We start from the raw sequence: 23,625 nt of genomic DNA on the forward strand, positions 1-23,625 counted from the left end.
TTTATTATCTCAAAGGTCACTCTTCCGCCAGAGCTAGACTTGTATTATGGGCCTTACCGGAAGCCAGTGATAATAGTTGATAAAGTTATAGATATGGATATTTTTCTTACAAAAACACATCACTTCGCTTCAGAAGACCTTTATTAGTCCCATGGAGCTGTCTGGATTACTTTTATGATGGATGGATGCGCTTTTTTGGGCTTCAAAATCGCAATTACTATTCACTCCCAGTATAAAGCTTGGAAGAGCCAGGATATGTTTTAATGTAACTCCGATTGTGTTTGGCTGTAAGAAGAAAGTCACATACATCTAGGATGGCTTGAGGGTGAGAAAATGATTAGGTAATTTTCATTTTTGGGTGAACTAACCCTTAAAGTCTAGTGTGACTGTGGCTTAAAAGGGCCGGCACACTACAGTTTTCATTCCACTGACATTAAAATGCATGCGAATGCGGGAGACCAGAAACGCAAGCTCATGCAAAGAAGTTTTGTAGAAGTTTGGTGAATTCTGACCTGCGAATTCATATCATGTGACATGTGACAAATAGAAGATCGATATGTCACGGCATAACCTCTTAGCTGAATTTTAAGTATGTAAACTTTTTGCAGTAAAGTGGAAAATATTGTATATTTTTACAGTTCGTATGTTAAATTTGTTTTAAAAAATAATATTTTGTGTGTTCAAAGTCTAGTGTGGCCGCGGCTTTAGAGTGTGCAGTTGTGTTTTTGAGCAAACCACATGCCTTGATGTCAGATTCATGATCAAATTACTCTTAGGAATGCTACTTTTTAACGTAAGTTTGCTTGTGATTTAATGATTTCAATTAGACTCACTCATTCATGTCTGATTCAAAATGAACCGGGAACAAATATGTTTTCAAGATTTAAATAATTCTATTGACCAACTGGTTGTACATAATGATGTCTATATAAAAGTACATAAAATAAAATCGTAATAGAAATATGATATGAATTTTATATATAATATACAACACGTCTCATAGAGAGTCCCCAAAGTGGTTTAGCTTGTGGAAACACTTTTGGGTGGCAATATTATGTAAGTTTATGGCCTGATAAGGAGTGGCAAGTGACTGTGGGAGGGAGATTCTTTCCTGTTAATCTTGCACAAGCCTTTCAAGTGGCCAGCGATTAGATTAGAGAGGCATGCGTTAACTCTCCAAAAGGGAAAGAGAGATATAAAGTGGAGAGGTGTCATTCTGGAGAGAGAGGAGAGAGTACGGGCTTCTGTGATTTTAAGAGTAAGTGTAAATGTCTAAAGGAGGAAGGATAGCGTGAGTAAGAGGAAAGATTCATAGTCACGCTAATGAGAAACCACTCTGAAAGGTTCAGAGATCTTTTCGTTCAAATTAACTTCAGCTTCTGAGTGCCGCCAGGTTTAGAACAGCAGCTTTGAGTGGACAACATCTTGGCCTGATGACCTTGAACAAATATGGCACAGTGACGCCGTGAAACAGCACATAAACACAGAGATTCTGAAGAAAACCAATTGAAGTATTGTGAGCCTTAGCACACAGCTCACTCATTTCTGACTGTGTGTGGGACGTCTGCTCTCCTTCAGGGCATGTAATTATCAAGATTATAAACAACTAAATAGTGTACTTGAGTTTTAATGTATGTTTAGTGTTTATGTTTTAAAGGAATAGTAGTGCACCCAAAAATATATTTTATATTTAAATTTTTTTGGGTAAATTATTCTTTTTGCGGTTGTGTCCGCAGGCTAACATGTCAAAAGTTAGTTAACAGCGAAGCACAAATGACTCATGACCTTCATTATGCAACTGTTCCTACTCTAAATGACACTTGTGATGAGCAGGACAGAAATGTAAACAACATGACTCGTGCGAGAGAGTGTGAGCACCTCTCCGTGTGGCTGTGAAGATAGCCACTGCCTGGCAGTGCTACAGATCACTTTAAAAAAAAACTCCAAACACCTACTAACACTCCTCTCACACCCACACACTGTGTGATAGCACCCGAAATGCGGACATTGGACCGTTGAAACACTTTCTAGCCAGTTGCTAGCATTATGAAATGCTGCCTAGTTGAGGTTCAGCCTCATGTTTATTAGTTTGTGCATCTACATGCATATTTATTGCTTTTTAATGAAAGTCAACTACGGAAATTGCAGCAGGGCTTATATGTAGGAACAGTGCAGCCAATTATCAAAACAATTAAGGTTTCCGGTGTTTATAACAGTGCCATTTGCTTTGTGAAATGTAGTTAGACATTACAAAATGTTTAAACTATTGCAATTTAAATAATGAATGAATTATTATACTCTTAGAGGTTATCAAAATTCTTCAGAATATCTTCTTTTGTGTTCTGCAGAAGAGAGAAAATCATACCGGTTTGAAACGTCATGAGAGTTAGAATTTTTGGATGAACTATACCTTACCCTATTACCTACATTCTAAACATTTATAGCTTTATATTTTTTCCACTTTTATGTCAGTCAGTCAGTCAAGGCTTTTTGCACTCATAACTACAGTAATTTAGTTTCAATTTTGAGGGAACTCCATGCTGCGTTGTGATTGTGTCTGAAGCAGGTGTGCAACTATTTCAGTCCTGGTCAATGAGGTGTGGAGGTCCTGGATTAAGCCGTTCTCCTCTCGCGTCTTTAGCCCCACGATTTCCAACTATTCCAACTATGCATCTGATCGTGGGGATGAAGGATCATGGCTATGGGACGATGCCCAGGGTTGAAGAGACGCTGGCATGCTATCTCTCCTCTGAGGCTGCATTGTCCCTCAAGGCCCCGACCCTGCCCACCAAGCCCTGTAGAACAACATCATCTTTGGTGGGCAAGGCTTATATGGCAGCGGGTCAGGCAGGTACATGCCTGCTCACTATACTCTAGGCATACCAGGCTGACCTGCTTAGGGACCTGGATAAAGACGAGGGATTGGGCCCAACGTGAATAAAGATCTGCAACCATTTATTTACAGGGAATGGAATAAAAGAATTGTCAAATAAGTGGTATTGCACATATTTATCATTGCACAGTGGGGAGAACATTTAATTGTTCATGGGGTAGATTGATGGGGGAAGAAACTTTTCTTGTGTCTGGCTGTTCTGGTGCTCAGTGCTCTGTAGCGCCGGCCGGACGGCAACAGTTCAAAATGAAAGTGACTTGGATGTGAGGGGTCCAGACTCCAGAGTGATTTTCTGAGCCCTTTTCCTCACTCTGGATGTATAGTTCTTGGAGGGTGGGCAGGGGAGCACCAATAATCCTCTCAGCAGTCCGAACCATCCTTTGTAGTCTTTTGATGTCTGAGTTTGTAGCTCAGCCAAACCAGATAGTTATGGAAGTGCAGAGGACAGACTTAATGACTGCAGAGTAGAACTGCATCAGTAGCACTTGTGGCAGGTTGAACTTCTTCAACTGGTGAAGTAAAACCTCTGCTAGACCTTTTTTGCAATATAGCAATTATGGTTGTCCCAGGTCCTGATAGATGGTGGTGCCCAGGAACCTGAATGACTCCACTGCTGCCACAGTGCTGTTCATGATGGTGAGTGTGGATAATGCTGTGGTGTTTCTCCTAAAGTCATCTCCACTATTTTGAGCGTGTTCAGCTCCAGGTTGTTATGACTGCACCAGACAGCCCGCTGTTCAACCTCCTACCTATATGCTGACTCGTCACCATTGTGTATGAGGCCAATGATGGTAGTGTCATCTTCAAACTTCAGAAGTTTGACAGAAGGGTCTTTGGCAGTGCAGTCGTTCGTGTACAGGGAGAAGAGCAGTGCAGAGAGCACACATCCTGGGGGGTGTGCAGGTGTTGGATGAGAATTTCCCCATTCTCACTAATGGTTGCCTATCTGTCAGAAAGCTGGTGATCCACTGACAAATAGAGCTAGGAACAGAGAGCTGGGTTAACTTAGTCTGGAGGAGTGCTGGGATGATGTTGTTGAAGGCCGAGGTCCACAAACAGGTCCCTGGTTTGTCCAGATGTTGCAGGATATTATGCAGTCCCATGTTGACTGCATCATCCACTGACCTGTTTGCTCAGTAAGCAAATTACAGGGGGTCCTGTAATGTCCTTCAGGTAGGCCAACACCAATCTTTCAAATTACTTCATGACCACAGATGTGAGAGTGACAGGTCTGTAGTCATTTAGTCCAGTGATTTTGGGGGGGGCTGATGGGGATGATGATGGAGCGTTTAAAGCAGGAAGAGACTTTGCACAGCTCCAGCGATCTGCTGAATATCTGTGAGAAGATGAGGGCCAGCTAGACAGCACAGGTTTTAAGACAGGCTGGTGAGACACTGTCTGGGCCTGGTGCTATGTACATTTATAATGTATTTATCTTTGTTAATGCATTAACTAATGTTAACAAATGAGACCTCATTGTAAAGGGTTAACAGGATCTCTGTGTGAGGGAGTTTTGTCAACTTTTTCTAAGAGTAGCATTAGCATTAGCATTTACAGATTTGTTGAATGTTTATGTGAATCCATCACTGGCCAGTTTTCAGTCAAGATCAAATTACTAGTTATGTTTTTAGTAAAGCTGTAGGTTGTCCCAGGTTTTATTGTATTTTAGTTAGCTATACACCAGTTGTTTATATACTTGCTAATATCGGTTGTGATTTTATTGTTTTGGGTTTGAAACTCATTATATGACATAATACTATCCTCTTTATTAGCATAGGCTGCTTCATATAAAAGGGAGGTCTTTGCTAACCCATGTCTCTGTGTTCCTTAACAGTGGCCCATCCTCAGGAACCACACCATCCACCAGGAAAACTGGTTATCCAGTGCTACAAGTGTGGGGAGCCATGCAAGGGAGAGGTTCTCCGGGTGCAATCCAAGCACTTCCATATAAAATGTTTCACATGCAAAGGTAAGATTTATTTACAACTCAGTGGCATGTTAATCTGTTTAAAAATAATGTGAAATCTTTTGTTGACTCATTTCTCAAGTCAAGAATGACAGATGAGTATTAGCATCAAATTCCTTTTTAGCTGGAGTATTGTTAAGGAAAGTAATGCAATTATTACATTTAGACATTGCTTCATCCCAGTCAAAAATGTGACCAAAGGATAGATGAACAAAGCTGGCTCTGATAAGGCAGATGGCTGTGGGGTTGAATAAAGAGGAACTCAGAACTTTATTACCCGATGAATGAAACCAAAGTTAGCCCAAAGCTGTATCACTACCACGGTAATTGGATTAAATGGGCCTCTCACTCTTTATCCAGTCTTCTGTGGTCTTCTTTGTTTATACCTGCTTTACTGACATCATTTGGCAGGAATGATGGAAAATCTGTGACTGAACTTCTTCGTGAGTCCTTCTCTAAATGATATAGGCAGACGGTGTTGGCAAGAAGTAGATATATTTTGTCACACTTTTTTTTTTTTTTTTTGGTCTGTTGTGTTTGAAGTTCTGACCTTCTTTATTTAGTTCAGTTGTGTTTGGTTCTCTGTCTAAAAGCTTATTTTCATTCTTCGCGCTCTATATGGATTGACCCTCAGGTCGTATAACAGAATGTGAGGTTTATGTGGTGGCGTGTTGCCAGTCTCAAAGAGCAGACAACTCATTTCCTCCTGGAAACCACACAGAGAGCTCAATCACTCAATATGCCTTTGCTCACGTGGAAGACAGCACTCGGTGTACCAATGAAAAACGGTCAATTTCTGCATTCCTGATTAATGTGCAGCACTTCAATATGTGTAACTACTATGTTTATAGATAACTGTCTTCAGCTGTTTGAATGTCATTGCCATGGCAACCATAATATCAGGTGTCTGTGTCTGGCTGTAAAAATGTTGTAAGAGGGGTCTTGACAGTAATTGTCAGTGCATCCATAAGCTCCTGCAGCTTCGAAAAGCCCTCTGAAGCTGAGGTCTTTCCAGGTTTTCTTCTTTAATCTCACCTGAGCAATTCACTCCACCTGTAGTTCCGCATTAGTCACTAATCGCAGACGCCGCATTAGTCTCCTAAAACAAGGTCTGTGTCTGAAATCGCCCCCTATACCATTAAATAGGGCACTATTTGAGGGGACAGCCATTTGTTGTGGTGTCCGAAACCATAGTGGGCATCATCGAGTGCACTCATTCAATCCCATAATGCACCGTAATAACGAGTGTAAAACTGATGTACACTCAACAGCTAGAGAATACCCATAATACAATGTGACAGTCGTGCTGAATGAATTCACTCATTTTCATTCACTCTTTCTAGTAGACTATATTAATGGCGTAATGTAGGAAATAGTGAATGAGGGTATAGTGGGCGATTTCGAACACAGCTGAGGTCAGTCTTTCTTTCTTTCTTTCTTTTTCAATTACTCTAAATTAGCTTTTAAGGATAATTTAGCTTTTATTTTAAGAACAAATCAGTGATTTAGACAGAATAATCTCTCAGTCTTTTACATTCTCTCGAGTACTTTGTGAGTTCAGCGCCGCAGTGAAATATGATGGGCATATGAGAAGAGACTTACATCATTGCTATAGCAACCAAAGCAGAGACATTGGATATTGGTGACTCTGTCTGAACAAACAGATCAGATTTCCTCAGTCTTGCAAAATGACAGTGCAGACATTAAGTCTTAGAGATTTGATTTTTTTTTTTTTTTATCTGATTTGTATGCATTTTCTATGCAAGTATATGAAACATCACAGAATTAATTTAAAAGAACAGATGGACAGATGGACTAAAAAAGGAGCCCAGTGTTTCACTTGTATGGTATTATTTGAAGTACAATGGGAGGTCTAAAATCTGTGATTGAAAATATGGGATTCAGAATCTCATTTAAACCTAATTGTGTAGATAGAAAAGTTTAGCATTTTGGACTTGGATAAATGTTAACAAAGAAACGTGTGTAAAATGAATAAGAAATTAGATTCTGCACTATTTTTAGGTCACTAATCAAAAAATCGAATTTGTGATAACGATCAGGTGACTCTTTCCTTGTGCGGTCAGATGTTCTTGCTTTTAAACTCAAGATTCTCAAATCCCGCTGGAGAACACGATCATCCGGTTTTACACTTGTGGAGTTCAAGCAGCTCGAGTGCTTGTTTTATTCAACTTTTCACTCAAACTGATGCTAATACAGTAGACTAATTTGCCATACCAATAAATGTTTTTGCAGTAAAATGCAAAAAAGAAACATTTTCACAAATGGTCTCAGACTTTTGGGCACCACTGTACATTTTGAGTACCATGTGAATATCATGCCATATGACTATTGTAATCATTCATCATTATTACCATTATACATACTCAAAGTGTCATCACACCGTTTTCAAGTTTTCCTGAATGGATAATGAGTTGTATTAATTCCCTAGATCTTTCCTAGATTGTCAAACATAGAACAAGACTTAAACACATTTACAGTAACACTTCTACAGAACAATTATTAATGTTAATCTCATCACGTCCTACATTTTTAAGATTCAATGTTAATATTAGTTAATGCACTGTGAGCTAACATGAACAAAGGTTAATAAATGCTGAAAAATCTATTTCTCATTGTTAGATTATGTTAGTTAATAGATTAACAGTAATACTTTCTATATTAGTCTTTACCAGCAATGTAGTTCTTAAAAACAGAAGAGGGCAGCGCGAGGGCTCAGGTTAAGCAGGCCAGTGACTTGTTGTCCACTTACAAAGAATCCATAATCTTATGGATCTCCTGTCTTTCTAGTGAATCAGTTCCATTCCTAGAAAGCAGGATTCAGACTGTTGCATAAAGTTACTTTCTCTATGGATACCTGGCAGGAGTGCGTCTGCTGGGGTGACCTGCCAAAACCTGAACTCTGATAAGAGGAGATGCAGTGGCTTTACTGCTCGGTTGTAAGCTAATGAGCCTTGCTTTGCTCTATTAGTTTCATTTGTTCGCTCTAAGCAGGCTCACTTAAACCATTCCAGTGAGCATGTGCAGTCAACATATACTGCTCCGCTCCCTCCCTTTCTCTACGGTGATCACTTTATATTCCTGTCCATGTCTCGCACCGTCTTTCTGCACATTCTCCCTCCCTCTCCTTCTCTCGCTCTGTGTGTGAATGCTGTGTCAGTCAGAGAGCCTGTGTGTGCTATTTCAGGCATAGTCTCCAGGAGCTGTTAAAGCGCTGCAATGCTGGAAATAGCTCTGCTGATCCCCATTGGGAGGATAAGACGGCAGAGGAGGGGTCCACACACACCTCTTTAGAGACCGCCAGTCTGTCTGTGAACATGTGTGCTTGTGTGTGTGCCAGTCACTCCGCAGCTGTGGGTTTGCATTAATGAGGAGTGGCAGACGACCCTCAGGGGTCAAGGGTTACGTGCCTAAACATGTCATTTCAGGATGTCACACTCACAGCCGAGAAGATGATGTCACTGGCTGACTTCAACGCAAAAGATTTGATTTGTGCATTTGAGCATTTTATTTATATGCTTTTTATTTTTATTGCTCTCGGTTTATGAGTTTTTCTCTGTGAGAACCAGATCATGTGAAATTGTTCCTATTGAATTGGAGGAAAGTGAATCACTAATTCCGTGGATGCAGTTAAAGAAATATTCCGGAGTAAGCAGAATTTAAAGTCTAATGCTAAAGGAAATTTTTAGATTCATCAATAAAAGTCTTAAGTCTAAGAGTAATACAAATATCACACTATTTCAAATAGTATTTTTTTCTATGTATTTGTAGTATTTAAAGAATAAGATGCAATTTTGTATTTATTTATTTAAGAATGATAACTATATTAGCGTTTACAGAGGACAATATCATTCTGCTTATTATAAGCACTTGCTACAGTTTGACATCTGCCACTTTAAATGCTTGAGTTCTTTAAAGCAAGGTGGATTCTGATTGGCTGTCAGTGTTTTTATCATTAATCTGCTGGGGAAAAAATAGTTTTGAAAGTGATTCCAATGATAACGCTTCTCTGTGCCATTATAGTTGTGGTGTGGACTCTGCTATTCTTTTATATTTAGATTTTTTTTTTTAGAACTAGATCTTTATTGTTATAGTTATTAGTCTGAATGGGCCTTTACATCATCGTTTACATTTTTGGGGTTGGTAAGATTTTTAATTGTCTCATGATCATCAAGGCTGCATTTGTTTGATTACAAATACTGTTGAACAGTAATATTGTGAAATATTATTTCAATTGAATTTATTCCTGTGATGGAAATCCTTTAGAAATCGTTCTCAAAAAGAGGATTTAGTGGTCTCAAACCGGTTCCACGGAGGGCCTAGTGTATGCAGGTTTTCTCTTTTACCTTGAACCAAACTGATTGAGTAGGTCACTAATTGGTTAAGATCTCCCCTCACCTGGTAGTCTAGGTCTTAATTGGGCACTAATTGAAGGGAAAGACCAAAAACCTTTATACACTAGGTCCTCCGTGGAACCGGTTTGAGAACTCTTAGACTTTACAGATCAAATATTTTTGTCTTTTTACTGAAAGAATATGCACTAAATAAAAAAAAAAGTGCTAGTTGTTTTTACAAACTAAGAGTTGAGTTAATTTAAATAAATAAAAAAGTAATAATAAGTTGAGCTTAACTTGAGCTTAACTGGCTTAACAATTTGTATTATAGCTTTAAGAGTTTAACAGAGTATGTTTTAGCAACAGGAAGAGCAAGGTTCAGGTCATCCTCAGTCTAAAGAGTAAGGTGAATATTTAGAATATTTAGGTGTATCTGTGTGTGGTAAGTGCTAATGAGATTCTTTGTTTAGACAAAGGTGGAGCCTGAGAAGTTCAGGCAGTCCTTACTAAAATAGTGTGGAGAGTATTTTTCTGGCACCTGTCACTGTCAGAGACACACATTACCAACCACCCAGACTCATACACTCAAATACTCCTTCCGCTCCTTCTCCTATTTACCAAACAGTTGTCATGTAAAACAACCTCTCTAGTTTATGCAACCGTACACACACACACCCTCGGCCACATCTCCCACCCAATCTTTCTCTGTCGGTCTCTGAAGTGGACACTCATAAAAGCCATTATAACTCATAACACACTACGCCATCATGAAAGCAACAAATAATTTGCAGCTCTCTCTAAACCCAGCATTAAGTCAGCAAGTTGCCTCGGATACAAAACACAAAGTATTATGCTGTGACGTGTGCCTGAAACTAGTCCTGTATTGTCAGACCGAACCCTGTAATACTGTGGCTTCACGCATGCAGCTGGGACAGGGACCAACCATCAGTCCAACCAGAGGTCATCCTAGAAATTCTTTTAGAAAATGAGTGATTTAGCATAACAGTTTCATTCCCAGAGTCGATTTACTTAGCTCATAGTTTTTGCAAAAAACAAACAATGTGTTTTATCTGGCTATCAAATGTCTGAAATGTTGTTACATTAACATTGCAGAGATATTTCAAGATTCAAGTTGCTTTATTGGCATTGTAAGGGTGGTCTTGAGATCATCAGGGAGGCTAAACCCCCCAATTTTATAAAAAGTTGACATTTTTCTAGCTGTCATGAATTTTTCATACTGTCCGGTGCACTTTATTAAATTTGCTGTGCACTGCTATGCAAACTATATGAGTCACCCTTACAGTACCTCATGGGAAATTGATCTGAAACATATGTGTTTAAGGGTTTAAATTATTTCAGCATACAGTACCACCTGCATTCCCTGCTGAGGTCAGACTCAGAATTCTAGTCCCAGGCGAATCATACATTAGTGTTATGTAGACTCAGCGGTCATTTTAACGATCTCTGCATTTTATTTTGCAGCTTTGCTCAATGTACATACACGGCTCAACACAAGAGGCATGAATGATGTCCTGCCATTAGGATCCGCTCACTCTGTCAATACAGAAAGTCACGCCATGTCTCCAATTAGGACGGCTCAGCAATATAAGTGAATAAATGAGTGCAACTTATCAATGTTTATGATCTCCATATGGCTCAGTGGAGTTTGTTAAAGGGATAGTTCATCAAAAATGAACACTCTGTCATCATTTACTCCAAACCCATATGACTTTCCTCTGTGAAACACAAAAATAGAATTTAAAACAAAAAAGTACTGTTTGTTTCTCCATGCAATTACACAGAATGTGGAATGGAGCTTCAAAAAACTGAAAAGGCACCAAAAACATTATAAAACTGGTCAGTATGATCTTCATAAGCCATTAGCCATTAGTAAACCTATTTTTATTCAGTGATAATTAACCTCTGCAACCAGATCATTAAAGTCAGCATGAAACAGAAGTTGCGATTATCCCTTTTTTTTTCTATTGTGGCATATACTGTATATCATAGTAAATCAGTGTGGAAAAAATGTAGGGCGGGAGTTGAGAATTGGGAATTGATTAGATAATTGGATCATTGTGGTTTGCTATTGGTGTAACCTCATGTGAGTGACAGGTTGTCCTGCTCTCGCACCAGTAATCACATCATCAGAGAAGAGAAGAGATGTTGCTGCAGGAGGCAGGGGAATTAAAAGAAAATATAATAATAATGATGTGCACAAATAAATCATTTATAATAAATACTGCAAATTTTATTTAAAAAAAATGTTGGTTTCATGTTGACTTTAAAACACTGAATCAAGAACTGGATCTGTCCAATTTATAAATAAATATTTCAGACTGTTTTGTGAACCGGATCAACCTATTCATTGAAAAGATACTTACAAATCATGCATTGTTACTTGTTTAATGAATGCAGTTTTTGTCTTAAATATTCTTTTAACTCTCTCCCTCATATTCAGTATTCTGGTAATGAGGCTGGACAGGCCTGGTGTACAATGTGATAACCTTTCTTTTTCATAACAATGTTGGTAGTTTCACATTCAGACTCATGCCAAGTGGCCTTTCATGCTGCCAGGGTTCTTGTTTGGGAATCATTTTATCTGCTCCACTGGCTGATCTCAGACAGAGGGATTAAGTGCGTAAAAATGAAGTATAAAACTACATCATAGTAAAAAAGATGAGAAAAGACTCAACAGAGAAAGTGATGACTGTGTTTCCCTATACATCCCACTGCTGCTATATTTCAGGGAGAGACGTCTCTCTGAAAAACTAGAAGAAGTCTCAAACAAAGTGTAGAGGAAACCCATGCTGAAAGGTCGCTATCCACTAAAGTGCAGGGAGAAAGCAGCATGCTGGGAAACTCATTAAAATATAGATGAAGTCTGTGAAAGCTTGTTTGATGTCTGCATATACTGTATGGGAAACCCGGGGCTTTCTGCGCTTCTGCAGTCTTTACACATTGCAACTTGGCTTTGTTTCTGAGGCTCTTTTTGTCGAATTATCTGGACTGACATGAAGTAGAATCTGAACTGAAAAAAGTCACTAATTACTAAACTAATTACTAATTACTGCTAATTATTAATTAAAACTGCAAATTAATTACTGCAAAAAAATTAAATGCGCATACAAAGTACCCTCGTTTACAAAAATCCGGCGGTGCGCGTATACGCGTAAAAAGTGTAGTATACTTTGCTCTTTAGTCTTATGCTGTCGGTTGTCATTAATGCTAACACTGAGTTTGGTTAGGTGTGTCTTCCATTAATAAAGTATTTTAATGTTAATCTTCTTCATTGTGCTCTTTCACACAGCACGTTTAGCAATGCATGACAAAAATAATCGAATAATCAGCTTTTTTCTACAATTTTACTGTTCTAGTTTTGGTGTGGTCTTAAGATCCCAGCTAACGAAAAAAAAAATTAAGAACGTTTTGCTAACGTTCTCATTAAGTTATAAAAACGATATTTCTGAATCTTCTCTGAACATTCAAAACATACAGTTGACATACAGACAATGTGTAGGTTTTTAGGTATTTTATTATCTAAAATTAATATTTTTATTCATAAATATGTCCTCAATGGTGTACAAATACCTCTGCTAATTATCTGACTTATCCTCGTAAACGAAGAATTTATTATCTTTAAATACATGGGACGGGTAGGTCCACGGAGGCTTCCATGAAGTTCCGCCATCTTGAAAAACTATAATAGCAGAGAGGGACAAAAAGTACTAGGCCAACGCGTTTCCACAAGCGTTTCAGAGCCAGCGTCATGTGACTGAAACCAGCAGAAGCGGAGGAGCAGAGCAGTGAGAGGCGCTTGTCACTGCCCCGGCAAGTTTAAAAGGCTGCACTGCATGGTTATTTATAATGGAGGAGTCCATTATACTTATCCTGTGACACATACATATGCTGAGTCACAGGATAAGTCCTCGTCGTCGAAAAAGTCCAAAATAGACCGTAAAAGGAAACGCGACCGGAGATTACAAAAAACAAGGGTTAATGTCGGGGTAGCTTTTTCCAGGTGGAAAGAGCTAATGCAGGAGAAAGCTTTCAAAAGAGACGCTGAAGTTGCCTGCTTTCTTCTCGACAGGCAAGTCAATGTTACGTTCTTAATTACAAGCTTTTTTTCATTGCTTGGTTGTGTACTTTATTATATAATATACAAAAATATAACGAATAAAGAAGGCATCACTACTAATTACCATAGTTCATGTTTTTCACAGTCAGTAATTCATACTGTAACATTCGTTTGTTCGTTGTGTCAAGTTGCAGTTTGTTTGAAATAACAAGCCTGTTCACCCGAAGGAAAACTCGAAGTGCTATTAGAACATCCTGTCATAGCTTTTTGGTACATAACAGCTACCGTAGATGCAACACGCATTTGAAAAAGCGAGGCGCTGGAGAGCACTATTTGTTTGAATGCAAAATACATTTTCACCACTAGATGGGAGAAATTCTTACACAATTTTATCATTTTGCAAACATGCAAACGTTACTTTTGAATGTTCTCTGAACAGTCTTAAACAAATAGTACCATTTAAAAAAACAAACGTTTCAGAAAATGTTTTTGCGCTAACTTTTGAGAAAACGTTTGTTCAGAACTTTGCTAGAACCTTAGCTAAAGTTTTGAGAACGTCCCCTGTTAGATGGGATAGGACAACACAACTTGAAAAATATATGACTGCAGACGGCCCAGGATAGTAGTGGAGAGAATGGCAGTTGTTGTGTCCCTGTGGTCTGTAGTTACAAGATGTGCGTTGATCAACATTAATGGGTGTGACATTTTCTAAACTGGCATCCTGGCATTCTGTACCCTGTCAGTGAAGGTTACCCAAATGCCAGACACAGTTTGGGCACTGGCTCTCTCTCTCTCTACTGCTAATCACTACTGTCGCCACAGCCACCTGCTTTTCCCATTTGCCTGTCTGAATGGACCTAATCTTCCCAAACCAGAAGACAGATTCAGTGAAGCAAAAGATATGTTCTATAACAAATGTGGAGATGGGAGTATAAATAACATTTTAGAAAAAAATGTTTAAACAAAATGACAATTTTAAGTCAGTTTATTCATTTGGCAAAGACGGGAATGAATCTACTGAGCTATGTTATCAGTCGTGCTGTATTTGTCTAGAGATGTATACGTTTGTACTATTATGTGTTCAATTGTTTTTTATTCCTGCAGATGATATTTCTAGTTCTAAAGGTCACGCATTCATAAAGTTCATGAAACTGGGAGGTATAATGATTCAGAAGGTTGCTCTCATGCGCTTTAATGAAAAGATAATAATTAATTAAATCATAAAAATATCAATTAAAATAATGAAAGAATTTTAAATCAAAATAAATCACTTATTAAAAAAGTTAGCCTGCAAGTCATGTGATCATTAACTGACATCAGAGAACTGGGAACAGGTGAATGTGGTGTTAAATTATTAAATAATATCAAGGGGTACTTTAAATAAATATTTTAGCACACTTGTGCCAAACACATTAAGCAGTGGTGTGTGAATGTGGTCTGCATCATATAATGTTTCTTCTCCTTTTGCCCATAATTTCCATATGCACACTGCATAAAATGGTGAAAAATTGTGGCCCTTATAGTTTTACAGGTCGGAATGTTGGAGGATAGACAGAGAAAAACAGATAGAGAGAGAAAGAAGGACGGAGAGGAAGTGAGAGAAAAGGGGGCTTGTTGAGAAGGGGGTATCGTGTGACGCTAAACAAGCTGTTAAATATCAGTCCCGCCTGCCAAGGAGCTTTCAGACAGATCTGGCATGTGTGACGCTTGCCAAGATGACACAGACCTAACACACCTATTCATGCAGACCTATATAAAGTGTCTGAACTTGTGCCAGAGTCTTGAAATCATCTTGAAAGCTCAGGAAATCTTCAGCGAACCAAACTCTCTCTTTATACGCCTTTGTCCTAAGACACACTGGCCAAGATAAGCATAAGCCCCCTGACCTTGTGTTTGCTGGTAGCCAAGATGTCTAAATCTCTGTGCAAAAGAGACGCACTAGTGTAACACAACTGGGTTGTGTTTCAACACTCAATGAGAGCCAAACTAAGTGTCATTTATTTTGAATGTCTGTTTCAACAGTGTTTCAGATTTCACTCAAGACTGTTTTGTACTGTAAGATCTCATTAAAGTGTCATGAAACCCCCCTTTTTTATCCTGGTCGTTCACACTTCATATTTGAAAAAGACTCAAGAAAGTATGTGATTTTGGACGCAGCCAATCTCAGACAGATTGGTGTATGACGTACCGTGAGTACCACGGTGAAGTACAGAGAGAGTGATTCGAAAACACGTCTGCTTTCTAATCGTTCTGGCGATATTTTGATGTCATACACCGTTCGGTCTGCGTGAACGCGCTTTTTGCTTTTTAAACCGTCCGGAAGAATGAAATAACTAATAATAAACATTATGAGGGCTATTGTTTCATTCATTGATGACCTGTACATCTGTTAACATCTCAAAAAATTTGTTGTTGGGTTTTATGACTATTAAACGATATATTCTAATTTCCGATTTCTCTGTTTTTGTATTTACATTCAGTGTGCGGTTGTGACCTGGCTCAAGGTGGTTTCTTCATGAAGAACGGGGAGTATCTATGCACACTGGACTACCAGAGGCTTCATGGCACTCGCTGTAATGGCTGTGGAGACTTTGTTGAAGGAGAGGTGGTCACTGCTCTCGGGAAGACCTACCACCCCACATGTTTTGTTTGCACTGTTTGCAAGTAAGAGTTACCTGAAAGCAGGCTCGTTTCAGGCCATATGCTAAAATATGTATCATTTATATTTGTGTGTGATGGTAATGACTTTACCATCACACAAAACAATGTTTGTTACATTACAAATGTGTTTACTATAGAAGCTTGTTTCCGCCACAGAATAAAAAATAAAAAGGGTAATTGCGACTTTTTATCTCAGAATTGCGTGATATAAAGTCGCAATTGAGAGTTAAGTCAGAATTGCGTGATATAAAGTCGCAATTGTGTGTTATAAAGTCAGAATTGTGAGATAGAAACTCCCAATTGCGAGAAATAAACTCGTAATTCGGACTTTTTTTCTCAGAATTGCATGTTTATATCTCGCAATTCTGACTTAATAACACGCAATTGGGAGATATAAAGTCAGAATTGTGAGATATAAACAATTCTGAGAAAAGATGTCAGAATTGCGAGATATAAACTCACAATTGCGAGAAAAAAATTCTGAATTGCGAATTTATAACATGCAATTGTGAGTTCATATCTCGCAGTTCTGACTTTATAACACGCAATTGTGAGTTCATATCTCGCAGTTCTGACTTTATAACACGCAATTGTGAGTTCATATCTCGCAGTTCTGACTTTATAACACGCAATTGTGAGTTCATATCTCGCAGTTCTGACTTTATAACACGCAATTGTGAGTTTATATCTCGCAGTTCTGACTTTATAACACGCAATTGTGAGTTCATATCTCGCAGTTCTGACTTTATAACATGCAATTGTGAGTTTATATCTCGCATGTCTGACTTTATAACACACAATTGCAACTTTATATCACACAATTCTCAGAATTGCGAGATATAAAGTCAGAATTGCGTGATATAAAGTCGTAATTGTGAGATAAAAAGTCGCAATTATCTTTTAAAATGTTTTATTCTGTGGCGGAAACAAGCTTCCATACTGTTACTTTTGATCAATTGAATGATTCTTTGCTGAATAAAATTAATTTCTTTAAAAAAAAAACTTTTGAATGGTAGTGTATACCTAAATGTCATCTTCTCATCTATCTTCTGTTGCCAGACGGCCGTTTCCCGCTGGTGATCGAGTCACGTTTAATGGAAAAGACTGTCTCTGCCAGCACTGCGTCCAGCCAGTGTCTCCAACTCCCAAAGACATCAGCACATCTAGCAGTGAGTTTGCTCTCCCACACACGTGTGTTTGTGCTTAATGGTTATGATTTTGTGTCCTACTCAGATTTCAGCTTGCCACAATCATCCCCCATTTATAGATGTGTTAGATTGTGTAGTGTATGCATGTGTTGACAGGTCTTATACCCCTCAGGATTCAAGGTCATAGCTATCTGAAAGCGTCTCTCCATCCCACCAGAAGCTAAATGCCTTGGTTTTTTCTGCATCTAAATCCACTATTTAGAAAACCAGGAACCATGCTGTGAAGCATTTTGGAAAAACTGAAGTCAAAATTCGGTTATACTTTATTTAAAGGTGTCATTGTTACAGTGTAATCATACATTTAAGTACTGAGTAATATTAATTAACATTAAGTAAATGTACTTACTATAGGGTTAGGGTAGGATTAGGATTTGGTTAAGGGTTAGTTGCATGTAATTATGCATAATTTACAGTTATTACTATGTAACATATGTAACAAGGACACTGTAAAATAAAATGTAACCCAAAATTCTCAAAGTAACAGAACTAGTGGCAGAATTTTCTTTCGTATTGCGAAATGGACTATTACAAAGAAATATAAATGTAGGGCGGGGTCTTGGTTCAATCTATCGGTTGTTGATTGGATGGAGGCAGATCTAAAGGTGAACTTGCAGTCCACTGTAAGAAAGGGGCGGGGTTTATGCTGATGAAATGAGAGAAGTCTGTCTTTTAGTTATGACATTTTGTTTAAAACAATGGTGTCAATTTTTTTTTTTTTATGAAACATGCATGGATGAATTTTTCACAATCAGTTCTAGTATAAAAATTATAAGGTAATTTATCAGATCGGGTACATTTCCATTTCATGCTGAGTTTATCGAAACATGATGTATTTTCCAATGAATTAATTGGAAATAAAAGTAGGATACATAGTAATCCTACAATTTTAACATTACAATTTTAAGATTTGATGCTTCAAATGACATAAAAAACAGAATACATTAGAAATTGCATTGCGACGGCTTGGCAACAAGCATAAACAACCTGGCAACTTAGTAGAAACGTTCTATAGACCTTATGCGCCGTTTTTGCGGTAGCTTTGTATATTTCTATGGCATCGCTGTCGAAGAGTAATTAGCTAGTAAAGAAGGGTTTACTTACTTATTGTAGAGTTAACGAAAGTTATCTGGGGCATTGTAATGTTTGAATCGGATGTCATAAATGTCAGTATTCCGGGAGAGCTGTATCATTCATTAATTGCTTCATTCTGTGAAAATACAAATAGGAAGAAAGAACACATTGAGCACAGTGCTGAAAAGGGGCGGAGCTACATAAGTTCTTTAATCTACTCAAAATACACTGGAAACCACATAGCAACACCCTAATAGCCACCACAAATATGTGCTCTACATTATCAACCACATAGGAATGCCCTGGCAACCATCCACAGCGCCCTAGCACTATGATGGCTTTTACACAGGCAAATATTTATTCTGAAATAGAGTTTCAATAAGATTCCCTGCTTCTTTTCAGACTCGTCTAGGGTTACTTGAGTTGACAGGTGACCCATTCCTGTGCTGTCAACCAGGGAAAAGCTGATCTCCTTATATATGTTCCTCTCTTTGATTTCTCTCTCTCTTTTATCTCACTTAGAGGAAGTTCTTCATCCTCTTCCGGTAGATTAGGGGTCCTCTTGGTGTAATTTAAGCTCCGGGGCCCCTGGAGTTAAGCAGACAAGCACAGAGAATGAGGGAGGCTCAGAGCCAATGAAAAGCTCAGAGCGTTGCTGTGCCTCCTGGTTGACCCATTCTTTCTCACTTGCATTCTCTGACCTTCCGCATCCTGACACATTCTAGACTGATGGATACTGACAGATTTGACAGAATGTGCCGATTTCCTGAGGCTCGGGGTTTCCTTATTATAGTAAATGTCTCTAGTAGTCATTAGATTCAAATTGTCATAATGCAGGGAATCATTGTTATGTAACCATAACAATCAGGTGATGGACAATTACAGAAGCAATTTAGCAATGAATAGCTGCTGTGTTGCAGAGGAGCGAATTGATGTAATTGTAAGCATTGCATCATGGGATTGGGTTGATTGAGAAAACATTTTGAAGACTTTTTTGCTTCGCTGGGCAAAAGGGGGCAGGGTGCCTTTCAAAAGTTAATACTTCTATTCAAGGACACATTCATTTGATCAAAAGTGACAGTACATAAAGACATGTTTTAATATTTATGTCAATATTTATGTTATATTAAGCAGCACAACTGTTTTCAACATTGATATTAATAACAAAAATCTGGATCATGTGACACTAAAGACTGGAGTAATGGTTGCTGAAAATTCAGCTTTGCCATCATGGGAATATTTTTTGAAAATTACAGTTATTTTAGTTAGTTTTATTTCTTGTATTATTTTGCAATATTGCTGATAAGAGACTTTCAAAAACGTTAAAAACTCTTACCGACCTTATATACATATTTTATATATATATATATATATATATATATATATATATGGGTGCAACAATATTGAAATAGCAGATAACCTAAATAATATAGTATAAAATTATATAGTACTTTGTCTAAATAAATTAAAGGCAAAACACTAAAATGTAAAATGTGAATGTAGACTTAACAACAATGTACAGTGTGAAAAACTTAGATTCATTTTGAGATTTGATGTTAAATTATTAGTGTTTTTGAAGAACAACTGTAAGCATGCATGATGCACCAATCTGGTATTTTAAGATATTAATCAGATAATAGTCATAATCATGCATTTTATTTGTTTTTATTCACATGCTCATGATCTTCCCATGTGTCAATGCACTTCCTCTTTCTTTTACTCTTTATCTGTTATCTTTCTGTTCCACCCCTGTATGTACAAGCATCTGTACACGCACATAAGAACACTGCTGAATATCTCTTTGTGTCATGCTCGGCTGATTATTTGTCATTCACGAGCCCCAGGAAATGATTTAAGGCTGATGAAAGTCTTTAGCCAGGATAAGTGTTTTGTTTTTTGGAAGGCGCTGTTTGTTCGAGCAACAGTAGTGCTGATTTGGCAAACCCCTCAAAGCTTTTACCACATGACACTTCTAAAAACCTGCACTGAGAGTTTGATAAACCTCATGACAGGTGGATTGAACACAGGTCTCTTTGAAACTTTCTCTTCACACATATTCCTGCACACACACTCTCTCTGTAGCACACAGTGCAAGTAGAGGCCGAGAAGGCTTAAATGATGCATTAGAGCACTAGATTCAGTGCATTATATACTCTCCTCACTGTCAATGGTTGCCATTGTGCCTGGAGCAACATCAGCAGCGTCTGGGAGCTCCCCACCCCTCCACATCCACCCCTGCTTTTTTAAAAAACCTTTTGGGATTTCAGCCAAGGAACATAAATAGAAGATGACATCCCTGAGCTATTTTTATCCCTCAACCTTTTACACAAGTTACACATGTATTAACTAAATTCCCTCACATGTGGAAGTAGGATGGAAAAAATGTCCTTGTTGTACCTTATTGTATGAGTCATGCAATTGATGATGATTCACTATTGATCACTGCATGAATTTTATGGATATTGTTTGCTTGAAATCACTTCTAAAAGCCTGAATAGTCAGTGCTGGAGGTTGTAAATCAACAGGCCTCAAACTAAGGGAACGTTTTTTGGTTAACACTGACATCTAGTGGAGAGAATTGTTTGTGGGCCCCAAAAAGTATAAAAAAAAATATGCATGCCATTGCATTGCATTTGCATCTAAATATTCCTGCTTCTCTACTGTGTATCATTGTTGTCATTAACTAAAACTAAAAAAATCGATTTTGATAATTTAATTTATGCTGAAATAGAAAATGAATATTAGATGAAAAACTTAGATACAATCAAAATTAGAAATATTACCTTGGCAAGTAACTGTAATAAATACAGTGAGTGTAAATTGTTGAAGTGATAAAAGTAGTAAAATGAAATAAAAAAATAAATGAAAGCTACACAAAAAAAATTCAGTTAATAGTAAAATTCTATCAAATTTAATTGAATAATCCTTACATATTTTAATTACATAATCCTTACATATTTTTTACATGAGGATTAGATGTAAAATTTTACATTTACAAAATTTTACATTTTAATTTAATGGAATTTTACTATTTATTGAAATGTGTAAATCTTAAAAATATATAAATATAAAAGAAGATATAAGAATTTAATTAAAAACAATTCTGTAAATAGAATTATTTAAAAGTTAAAAACTAATAAAAATGACAAATACACATAATAAATTACTAAAATGTAAACTAAAGTAAAATGAAAACTGAAAAATGTAAAATAAAAGCTAATTCAAAATAATAATAAATACTTTAAAGTCACCATGGAATCAAAATTGAGCATTCTTATTTATTTATTTTTATGGAATATTGCAGTAATTAATGTATATAGTATAATATATATTGATTTAGCCTTGCGCATCATTATTTTATTAAAATTAATTTGCCCTCGTAATCTTTAATCAAAATAACTTCCCCTCCCTCTTCCAAGCAACAACTTCTCTTCTCTTCTCTTCTCTTCTCTTCTCTTCTCTTCTCTTCTCTTCTCTTCTCTTCTCTTCTCTTCTCTTCTCTTCTCTTCTCTTCTCTTCTCTTCTCTGATGACATGACAATAGCAAACCACAATAATCCAACAATCCAATCAATTCTCGATGGACAAAATAAAAGTCCCATAAGAATAATAAAGTCCCATCCTACATTTTTAGTTTGAGAAGATATTTTACTCAGATATACTACATCACAATAGGAAAGAAAAGACTTTGACATTTGACATTTTTTTCATGTCGAATTTTAATACTATATAAATTATACTAAAAGAACACTATGTAAAGCAGTACATCAAATATCTAATGCTGCTTGTGACTAGCAATTTCGAGTTAATTACTGATAAACTACAGTCAATCCTTTTTTAATTTTTTTAATAGACTATAAAAAAAAAAAGCATCTAGCTTTCTCATCTAGATGCCATGGGGTCTATAAATGTCATTTTCAGGCTGCTATTCAGTACGTGTGTGTGATCAGGTGGATCTGTGTGTGTTCTCTTGCAGACTGTGCAGGATGTGGCAGGGATATAAAGAATGGCCAGGCTCTTCTGGCCTTGGACAGACAGTGGCACCTCGGCTGCTTCAAGTGCAAGTCCTGTGGGAAAGTGCTGAGCGGGGAGTACATCAGCAAGTGAGCTATGCCTTCATTATTTTTTATCTTTCGCCATCTCGTGCCTCTATAATTCCCCCTCTCTGATCTGTCCTCTTTTCTAATAGCATTCAATTTTTATCCTGGTTTCATTGAGGTGAAATAGAATACAGTAGAAGCATAAATCTCTCTTCTCTCTCTCCCTGCCCTACCCTCTCTTTTAAGGGATGGTTCTCCATACTGCGAGAAAGACTACCAGATCCATTTTGGCGTGCAGTGTGAGGCCTGTCATCAGTTTATCACAGGGAAAGTTCTGGAGGTGAGTTTCGAGTGTGCGTATATTGACTGAGAATTATAAATGATAAGGCATTATACACGTCCAATTTCATAATAGTGTATTGTGTATAAAGCAATAGAAATTTTGATTATAAATCTTGAAAAATATAATTCATTAGATGTAGTTCTTTCATCGCTCTGGAGACTTAAAGTAGATCTCATTTATGATTTAAATATTATATCACAGATGCTTCTCATTCAATCAGGAGAAAGACACTAACGTTCACTTTTGTCTCTCTCTTATGCTCACCAGAGCTGCATTTATTTGATCAAAAATACAGTAAAAACTGTAAAAACAGTAACAGTAAAAACTTGTTATTTTATATATTTTTTGTATATTTTATATACTTGTCTATTTGAATATATTTTAAAATGAAATGCTGACATTTCAGCATCATTACTTTAGTGTCACATGATCCTTCAGAAAATATTATAATATGCTGATTTGGTGCTCAATAAACATCTATTATCATCAATGTTCAAAACAGTTGTGCTGCTTATTATGCTTGTTAGAGTATAGAACTATAAAATGAATGTGGATAGTTTAGATCAGATAATTTGGCTTCGGAAGAATTTGATAAGAAACTTTTGAGTTCATATTGAACTCTTGTTTGCAGACTTTGGTATCTTGGGAAATCTAAGTACAGTTTGAAACATAGTTTTTTTCGGAAAATCTAGAGGAGACGTTTAATTTTTTACTCAGGAGAAAAAGCAGAAAAGCAGAAGACTCAATTCGCTCTCAATTTAATCCTTTTGCTGTGTAAAAGAAACATTTGAGATATTAATGAGATCACTATTGTGATTTTTCTTGCCTTACGGATATCAACGATGACCTCTTGTGGATTTTTTTTTCTTCTTCTGTTCAGTGTTTTATAGTTATGTCAGTATGTGTCAGTGTTTCAGAATCTTACACATCCGTTCCCACTAAACATCTGGATCCCCTAAGAGTGGAGTCGTTAGTCTGACCCATGTCCATACACACACATCTCAACAATCACGA

General features: G+C 37.3%; 1 protein-coding gene across 11 annotated transcripts in view; it reads left to right on the forward strand.

Moving 5' to 3' along the window:
* The window catches only part of ablim1b (actin binding LIM protein 1b), a 97,139-nt gene that overhangs the window by 32,535 nt on the left and 40,979 nt on the right, over nt 1-23,625 (forward strand). For all 11 annotated transcript variants that reach the window (XR_014201338.1, XM_082152945.1, XM_082152943.1 and 8 more), the window contains exons 2-6: nt 4,728-4,862; nt 15,770-15,953; nt 17,010-17,119; nt 22,205-22,331; nt 22,515-22,608. Coding sequence is in view for 10 of the 11 variants with exons in the window: in XM_082152945.1 (XP_082009071.1) it covers nt 4,728-4,862; nt 15,770-15,953; nt 17,010-17,119; nt 22,205-22,331; nt 22,515-22,608 (650 nt within the window). In the remaining variant the exon portion in view is untranslated. The remainder of the gene's footprint in view (nt 1-4,727; nt 4,863-15,769; nt 15,954-17,009; nt 17,120-22,204; nt 22,332-22,514; nt 22,609-23,625) is intronic.

Source organism: Leuciscus leuciscus (genome assembly GCF_965113295.1).
Source record: "Leuciscus leuciscus genome assembly, chromosome: 21".
NCBI classification, from domain to species: Eukaryota; Metazoa; Chordata; class Actinopteri; order Cypriniformes; family Leuciscidae; genus Leuciscus; species Leuciscus leuciscus.